Below are 8,983 nucleotides of genomic sequence, written 5' to 3' on the forward strand. Positions count from 1 at the left end.
GAATAAAATGTAAACATCAGAACCAGCATTTCAATTTCATTCTTAATAGTTTCTGTCAGTGGCAATATTACCAATAATATCCGTAAAAAAGGAATCATGATGACAAGAAGCAGCTAAATTAAAGTAGTTTGTAAGAAACGTAAAAAAAAAAAAAAAAAAGGACAATTCCTCAGTGACTTGATTGTTCCGTTTGCTCCAATTTTGATTTAAAAGGTTTAATAACAGATAAATCCTGCAGAATAAAAGTAAAAGATGTTCAATAAATCTTCTGGAAACACAGAGTGAATCTAGAGGGTTTGAACATTCTTTGCATTTTGTCGTCTTATTCTTGTTTCTCTCATTACGGGTTTAGTTTTCTAGCTTAAAAAAATGAAAGTGCATCAGTATGTTTTTGGTAGAAATGCATCAAACCGTGTTTATAAAATTCACAGAAATAAAAAGGAAATGAATAAATGTCAGATTGTTTTTTGGTTCAGCAGTTGGAATAAAGTCATTTTCCTAAATGTTTTAGCTCAGTTTGTAACCAGTTCTGACCCAAACGGATCTGCAGGTGAACAGCACTGGACGGCTTGTTTAAGGCGCTGCAGGTCAATGATGAGGTAGATTTATGCACCACAACTGTCCGTCACTCACCTGACTGCAGATTTACAAAATTCAAATGATTGTTTTTGCCCATTCATTATACCATGATCAGAGTATGGAAGGCACATCCTGCCAAAATTGGCACTAAAGACAGAAATAAATAAATTGCTTGATAAAGTACAAAATGTGCCAAATATGGCATTCAAAAAATAAAAATAACTTTTCCAACTTATTTCATTATAGCCATATAAAATATTTTTATTAATTTTCACTTATTAAATTTTTTTCTAATTTTTTTTCCATTTTGTTTTGACAAATTGCGTATTTAGTCACTTTTTAAAATAATATATTTATTCTCCTCTGTAATTTTTCCTCTGCATTTTTTTCACTCTTCTGTTAACTAAAATAATTCATGTTACATTTTATAATCAAATAAGCTGGGAAAATTTTTATTAACATTTTGAATAAATTTTTGTGTTGCAATATTCGGTGCAATTAGTTTACAAAGTCAATTTTTCTCCATAGTTTTGGCTAATTTTGGCAGGATCAGTCCTCCATATAAGTAGAGCTCAAAGCCCAAATCAATGAAGATTTTAAAAAAGTAACACTCAAATGTCACAGCAGTCTTATAAAAACAGTCAACTAGTTTTGATTTTAAAAAGTATCAGTAAAAAAGCTTCACATGATTCACATTCTGCAGATGCAGCCCAAAAATATTTCATCAACCATGAGGTTGTTTCATCCATCTTAAAAACTGTTACACTGGTGCATTCATACACATTTCCTGAGGAAAACGGCTGCCGGTCAGAAGCAGCAAAATTACACGATTAATTGCACAAAATATGGAGATTATTTAGTTAAAATTTAGAGTACTGAGTGAACGGCAGTGTAGAAAGCCAACAGACTTATTGTAAAGATAATAAACCATTAAATAGTGATTTACTTTCACCCAACTACGTAGTTCTGCGTCCCAGACGGGAAACAGAACCGTGGCGCAGCTCCGGATCTATCGGAGCTGCTGCAGGTCTGGGGAGTTGGGCGAGGACGGCGCGGTGCTGGCGGTGGAGACACAGGCGGCGGCGATGGGAGGAAGCTCATCGCAGGCGAAGTACTCCTTCAGCGGGGCGAAGAGGTGGCGGATGACCGGCACGCTCCACGCCTTGCCCAGCAGCTTCTGCCGCTGCTGCCGGTTCATGTTCCTCGCGTCGGTGTAATGTTTGGGGAAACCAAAGATCCTGGAGAGAAGAGGGAAAAAAATCACGTGCTTTAGTTCATCTAAAGATGGCGTCTGTTTCTAACCAACCAAAGTAGGAGAATATCGATTCAGTCCCACATGACAGGGTGAGATTAAAACGAAAACTACAAAGAAAAGGAAACGGGTAAATGACGGGGATCCTGACGTCTCGCTGTAGGGATCCATACGTTTACGTACTTTTCCAGTTCTGTGATCCAGAGGATGTCCTCTCTCCCGTTCTGCATGACCGGCAACAAGGACACGTCCTTCCCCTGCTTCAGGGAGTTCGGATTTGTGGTGATCGTTCTCACTTTGGTTACCTGGAAGTAAAATCCCCCCAGCAGTCGTGAGTTTAGCTGCTGGGAACAGGAGCAGAACCTCTGATACAAACGGTAAACGTGACTTTTCTCACCCGGGCTTCTCTGCCGAGCTCCAAACAGTCCTGCAGGTTCAACTTGTCGTTCTGGGAGGCGATGATGGGCCTGGCGAGTTTTGGATCAGTCACTGCTTTAAGTACGTTATTCTTTTTGTAAACATTTCCCAGTATGTATACTCCAGTTAATGATTAATTGATTACTAAATTAGTTAATGATTTTTTCAATAATCGATTAATCACGATCAATTGTTTTACCCCTCGGTTCTTTTATAACAATTAATGAAAATAACATAATTGTTCTTCTACATTATCAGTTCAGTGATTTAATGTTTAGTAGTTTTCCCTTTTCAAAATTAACTGGTAGTTTTTACAAAAAGAAGTTGGTAAAACATTTTTTTTCCCAAAAAACATTTTGTGTATAAAATATACTACCAAAAACATAAAACATATTTTTTCTAAAAATATATTTTTACATCCATTTCATTAAAAAAATAAAAATATAATATCAAATATATCTATTGCAAAAATATTTTTGTAAAAAACAAAAAAGTTCTTTATTATTTTTACAAGCTTGAAATGTTTTAATATTTCAGAGTCAAAATCTAAAGTTTCACATTTAAACTTAAACGGTTTCTGTGTAAAACCAACAAACCGTCACTAAACTCCTGCCCAGGCAGGTGAGTCCACCTGTCCCACAGGATGGAAAATACTTTTGCATTTTAAAGCCTTTCTGGCAGATTTAACAGAACGAAGTCCTGATTGTCTCCACCGCCTCACCTGCTCATCCCAGGAATGTTTCCCCAGAAGTATCGCGCTCTGTGCGCAGGGCTCACCTTCACCGCGTCCACCAGCACAGGATTGCACTGTAAAAACACAGAAACCATCAGCTCCTCCACGCTCACACAGCTGCAGGCTCAGCAGGCGGGAAGCAAACCTCCAGGAAGCGGCAGATGTTGACTTTGTCGTGTGTATTCATGAAAACGACGTTTTCAAAAAGCCAGAAGAACGGCCGCTCGTCGTCCCCTTTGGGCTTCAGCAGCTGCAGGATGCGGTAAAACTCGAAAAACAGCCTGCCGGTGCCTTCTGAGCGGGAAACGGATAAAACAGGCAGTCAGATTGAAACAGGCATCAGATTAAAACAGGCATCAGATTAAAACAGGGCGTCAGATTGAAACAGGCGTCAGATTGAAACCGGCAGATTAAAACCGGCAGTCAGATTAACCACAGTTAGCTTTTCTGTTTTACACTCTTTGTGAAAACTTCTAGTTGACTTAAATGATTTTGTAAAGTCAAACTTTAAACATTAAATCACTTTTCTACTAATCTTTAAATAATTATGTTATTTTCATTAATTATTATAGAAACAACAATGGCTAAATCAATTAATTGTGATTAATGGAAATAATTAACAGATTCGTAGTTTTGAATTTCGAACTTAATTAGTTTTTACAAAAAAGGATTTTTTCAAACACAAAAATATATTTTCTCTTAAATATACAAAAAGTATTTTTGTAAAACATGTAAAAACATGTTCTACATAAATATATTTTAAACAAAGAATATTTATGTAAATAAAATGAATCTATACATGTGGGCATGTTGGGCTGCAGTACGAACCATAGAGGCCTTTCCTGAGCGGGTTTACGATGGACAGGTCGTTGCAGGGGCTGCCACCAATCAGCAGGTCGAACGGCCCCCACTTCTCCAGCTGAGTTTAAAAAATGTAATTCATTTAAATGAGACACTTTTCATTCTGCGTTGAAAGCAGTAAACCAGAAAATGTTAAGTTTTTAAATTTATTCTTCAGAAAAGGGAAGTAAAGCGGCAGATTTGACCCACCAGCTCCTGGGAGATGAATCGGACGTCTCCAACATGGATGATCTTCGCGTCGTGGTTGATGGTTGCCACGGCAACCGAATCTTCGCAGACCTCGGAGGCGACGTATTTCTCCACCTTGAAGCCGAGCTCCTTCAGCACCAAGTAGCCTGAGGGAAAAGAGAAAAAATGTAATTAAAACCGGAAACAAAAACCATTTGGCATTTAGTTTAATGTCCCCAAATTAAACAGATTACGCCTGAAAACTGAAACTCAGCTCATCAGTTTCTGTTCACAGAGACGTTCAAACTTCTGGTGAGGATGGAGGAGAAACAAAACGACAATAATCCTACCGCAGGTAGGATAGGGTTAAAATGTAAATACAAAGAGCAAAAACTATGAACGTGAACAAGAATACAGAAACCACAGAAGATCACAAATAACAAAAATACAAGGAACAAAACATGAAGAACACAAATAGAAAACTAGAATATAAAGAATTTAAATAGAAGAAACATGAATACGACAAAGATACTAAGAACACGCATTTAAAACCAGGAATGTGAAAAATACAAACACAAAGAACCAAAAGGAGGAAATATAAAAAACAAAAACCACAAATATGAAGAAAACGAACACAAACAAGTAAACTAAAAATATAACAATACAAAAAATACCAAGAACACAAATCGGCACAAAACATAATAATTTAGAGGAAATGAAGCTGAAGTGATGAGAACATTCTGCTCACCTGTTCCGATCCCATCGAACAGCGACAGAACCCGCAGAGGTCGGCGCATCGCGGTGGGGACAGACGGGTAGACACGATGCGGCTCCTGCATCAACAACACGCAGCCAATTACCCATCAACTTTATTTACCGCTAGTCTGAGGGACGTTTGAGTTCACATCCCACCACCGCTGCGGGTCGCACCTTTTAATCCTGGTCAAAAAGAGCAAAAATCCTTCAAGCTGCACAGAATCCAAGAAAATGAGTCAAACTGAAATGTTGCAGACGTCAGGCCAAAAGGTTTCCACAGAGGAGCAGCCAGAGTTTTAATGTCTTATGTCGCTTTTTAAATTACTGTATTTGTTATTTTTTGAGAAAAAGGTTTGTTGCTTTTTTAAAAATAGTCGTTAAACATTATTATGCGTTTTCTGGGCCATTTTAAAGCACAATAAAGTAACTATGTTACAGTCAGTTGTTATAAAAATATGTTGAATGTGTGAAATTTGATTTTGCCTTGAAATTGGGTCTCTGTCTCTTTAAGAAACTCCTGCCGTTTCTGAGGCTCCACCTCCAGGAAGTCATTCCAACATGGCTTCTCTGTTAACCCTTTAGCATTTTTACCAGCGTTGCTCTGAGCAGCAGCTCCTATAATGAGCTCAGCAGCTGTTTGCTAATTGCTGCTGGCTAGTCTGAAGGAGCTGGAGGGGGAGGAGCTGCGCCTCAGAGGCGGGGCTAGGTCCACCCAGGGGATTTGCAGCTGAATGCCATGGAGATCAAAGGATCAAGGCAACACTCCAGGTATGTTTTATAACAATGTAAAGCCCTTTAAGACTAACACGTCTTCACCAGGAGGGCCACTAGAGGGCACTGTCACCATCCGCTGAATACTCACAAACTCCATGGCGCTGTTGTTGGCAAACATCTCCTGGACGCGAAACCTCCAGTCCTCCCTGGGAACCAGAGCGCCGTGCGGCTGGTGAGGCTGGCACAGGTAGCAGATCCACGGGTCCACGACCTTCAGAGAGTCAAACGTCCTTGGACCAACCAGGATGTTCAGACAGTCCTCACAGAAAGACCTGCAGACCAAACGGACCGAGACTAAACCCCCTGCTCTGCACGGGCCGCCTGGGACGACGGAGACCCACCTGTGGCAGCCGTCGTGTCCGCAGAGAATGACCTCCATGCCGTAGCAGCAGATGGTGCAGTAGGACTGGTATCCGTCTTCATCGTAGCGGTACAGCGTCTCTGTGAAGTTATCCTTCAGAGGCAGAGAGCCAGAGTTTCAAACTACAGCTTTAATTTGGACTGTTGTCTGAACACCAAACAAGAAATCACCAACGAACCAGGAAGCTTTTCACCATCCTTGTTTTTTGCAGAGGCAGAACCTGATGCTGAAACTCAGCTGCATGACAAACTGTCCCAGAAGTTACTGAGATAAACGATAATATGTTGTCGTTTTGAGACATAAATATAAAGGTAGAGGCATAATAATGAAATCAACTAAATTACCTTTGTGCAGCAAAATAAATTTTAAAAAGTCAAAAAGGTCACATTACCCAAATTTTATAAAATTGGTGTCAAATATTTTTGTTTTTGCTGCCATCATCTTAAAGAAAACCTGACAAATTTGAAGTCAATCAACTCGACTACGTTTGTGCTGCTTTGAAGATAATACTGAAAGGTCGAAAGGTCAACCATCTTACCTTAATGCAACAACAAAGGTGTCAAACGTTTGTGCAGCATAAAGCTTCTTTTGTGCTGCTATCATTTTAATGATATTAATAAAAGTTTCCAGAGGTCATGAAAGGTCAACCAGCCCTCCACATTACTCCAGTCTAACAAAATGGTCTCAAATGTTTGTGCAGCTAAAAGTTTTGCTACGTTTGCTTTGAAGATACTGACGATGACTTGTGGAAACTTTTTACTGCCATGTTTAAAGTGATAGCAGCACAAATAAAAAATCGTCTGACACCAGATCTGTTAGCTTTGAAGACGGTTTGGGCTCCATCTTTGCCCAGGTAGTTTGTGATAAACGTAAAAAACAGGTTTTTTGTGGCACTGGTTTAAAATATTTTCCACTGCAGCAGGAACTTACTTTGCACTTCAAGCAGAGGCTTCCTTTGAAGAGCGGGTGGGAAATCTCGATTTCTTTGGTTCCGCAGCACAAACAGAAATCTGCAGGTAAAACGGCAGGAAGACGTGAGACTAAATTCACAGAACGACAGATAAATTCTCACTGCGAACACCGACCTTCGATGTCGAGGCTTAAGTCCAGGATCTGATTGATGGTCTTCTCTGTAAGAGATCATTTGTCAGTAACAGATAACGGCCACCACTCATCCTCTGTTTTGTTTACGAAGCAGGAGAAAATCTCTTTTTGGACGTTTGCTCTGCGCACCATCTGTGCTATCGTTAGCTTAGCAAAGTCCACCTTTGCTTCAGTAGAAGAAGAAACAAGTTTACTGAAAGCTTCCTGCTGCAAAAACGCATAAAATAAGTTTAAATATACTGCATTTATTTATTTCTCTATTGAGCTGCTGAAGTTTTGTTAAACCAGAATTTGGGGGAAAAAAATTATGTTTAATTTGTAAAAGCTAACCAAACGCAGGCAGTAATGTTTTAACTTCTGGTTTCCACTGGGAATATTACAACTCTGGTGGAATATTATTTTGCTATAATATTATTTTAGCCTACTACTGTGAGTCACATTTATTTGACATAATTGCTTGCCATATAGTTTTTGATTACAATGCAATAAACTACATGCCCTGCAATTAACTCGATTAATTTTACTGTTATGCAGTTCTTTCTTTTAAAGGTGACCTATTATGTTTCCCTGGTTAGGACAGTTCTGTGCTTTTATGGCCTCTGCCACTTTAAATCCAAATGAGCTGTTGCTATTACCTAGCAACCCCAGCAGAACTCTGCCCGTTACCTAGCAACCCCAGCAGAACTCTGCCCGTTACCTAGCAACCCCAGCTGAGTTTCAGCATGTTTGCTCAGCTCGTCTTGCCGCTCTATGTGCTGTACAACGGCTGCTGGAAAAGACGGGTGTTTAAGCTGTTGACCCAGAAATCACTCACTGCATTCTTATTGGTTGTGCAGGAGGCTCCACTTCTGCTTTTCAAAGATGTACGGTTATACGTTTCCTCATCCATTTTCACAAACGAGTGTAAACGTTGATTTTGGGGGCGTGGCCAGGAGCTTATTAGGATTTAAAGTGACCCTAAAACAGCTCTAATTCAGCAGAACTGAGCAGACTGAAATCTCGTTATCCAAGAATGATTTTGTGCACAAAATGTAATGAACATGTTTTGTATAGGCCATAGAGCAGTCCTAACCTGATCAAAGAAGTGTAATAGGTCAGCTTTAAGCTCTGGGGACGTTTTCAGAACCAGCTGAGACCCAAATGGAAGTGATTATCAGGTGGACTTCCTCCACTGAGTCAAATAACCACTAACGATCTGTCATGGCGCGACCATCAGTCGATGACCGTCCTACCTCTGAGTTTCTGGTCCGGCTGTGTGTAAACGCCGCTCGTCACGTTGACCTTATTGTACGTTTTGGTGTATTTGGTGTAGCTCCTCTTCCTCTGTGGGATAAAGTCCGGCGACATGTCGTTATCCTCTCCAGACAGCCAGCTGTAGCTCTTCTTCAGGCTCCGTCCTCGGACTTTCTGTCTCTGCCATTTGCTTTTCACCTGGTCCCACTCTGCGTCCCATTTGTCCTTCTCCATCTGGGATCTTTCCTTTCCCTGCTTCCCGCTGTAGGGAGTTGGAGGTTTGGACCTTTTGCCAGCAGAACCCGATCCGGTTTCCCCATTGGTTTTGGAGCTGGAGGGCGGATCTCTGGGAGCGCACGACAGTCTGTTGAGCAAGACGGCTACGCGTTTCATCTCGACGCCATCTTTGTTCTCCGTCGGGGTGGAGGAGGCGGGAGCTGGGTTGGACTTTTCAAAAAGTTTCTTCTTCACCTTTGGCCTGGTGTATGTTTTAACAACACCTGGAACACACACACAGAATAATCTTTTTTTTTACACAGCAAATCAAAAATCAAATCAAATTTATTTGTATAGCACATTTCAGCAGCAAGGCATTTCAAAGTGCATCATAAACACAGAGTCATGCAACATGAAATCAAAACATGACATTAAGTCAATGCCATCATTAAATTTGTAATTAACTACGTTTCAAATCCAACTCTAACCAGGTGGGTTTTAAGTTGAGATTTAAAGGCTCTCAGTGTTT

The 8,983-nt window shown here is 40.2% G+C and overlaps 1 protein-coding gene across 3 annotated transcripts in view; it reads right to left on the reverse strand.

The window, feature by feature from the left end:
* Positions 1-1,057: 1,057 nt before the first annotated feature.
* Positions 1,058-8,983, reverse strand: part of LOC103148174 (uncharacterized) — an 18,580-nt gene continuing 10,654 nt past the window's right edge. For all 3 annotated transcript variants that reach the window (XM_007566810.2, XM_016679015.1, XM_007566811.2), the window contains 13 exons: positions 8,238-8,738; positions 6,987-7,031; positions 6,832-6,911; positions 5,882-5,994; positions 5,629-5,812; positions 4,759-4,843; positions 4,032-4,177; positions 3,810-3,900; positions 3,127-3,275; positions 2,970-3,055; positions 2,229-2,298; positions 2,015-2,136; positions 1,058-1,817 (listed from right to left, as the gene is read on the reverse strand). In XM_007566810.2, coding sequence (XP_007566872.1) covers positions 1,589-1,817; positions 2,015-2,136; positions 2,229-2,298; positions 2,970-3,055; positions 3,127-3,275; positions 3,810-3,900; positions 4,032-4,177; positions 4,759-4,843; positions 5,629-5,812; positions 5,882-5,994; positions 6,832-6,911; positions 6,987-7,031; positions 8,238-8,738 — 1,901 coding nt within the window. In that variant the 3' untranslated portion in view covers positions 1,058-1,588. The remainder of the gene's footprint in view (positions 1,818-2,014; positions 2,137-2,228; positions 2,299-2,969; positions 3,056-3,126; positions 3,276-3,809; positions 3,901-4,031; positions 4,178-4,758; positions 4,844-5,628; positions 5,813-5,881; positions 5,995-6,831; positions 6,912-6,986; positions 7,032-8,237; positions 8,739-8,983) is intronic.

This window comes from Poecilia formosa, unplaced genomic scaffold (genome assembly GCF_000485575.1).
Source record: "Poecilia formosa unplaced genomic scaffold, Poecilia_formosa-5.1.2 Scaffold200, whole genome shotgun sequence".
Taxonomy (NCBI): domain Eukaryota; kingdom Metazoa; phylum Chordata; class Actinopteri; order Cyprinodontiformes; family Poeciliidae; genus Poecilia; species Poecilia formosa.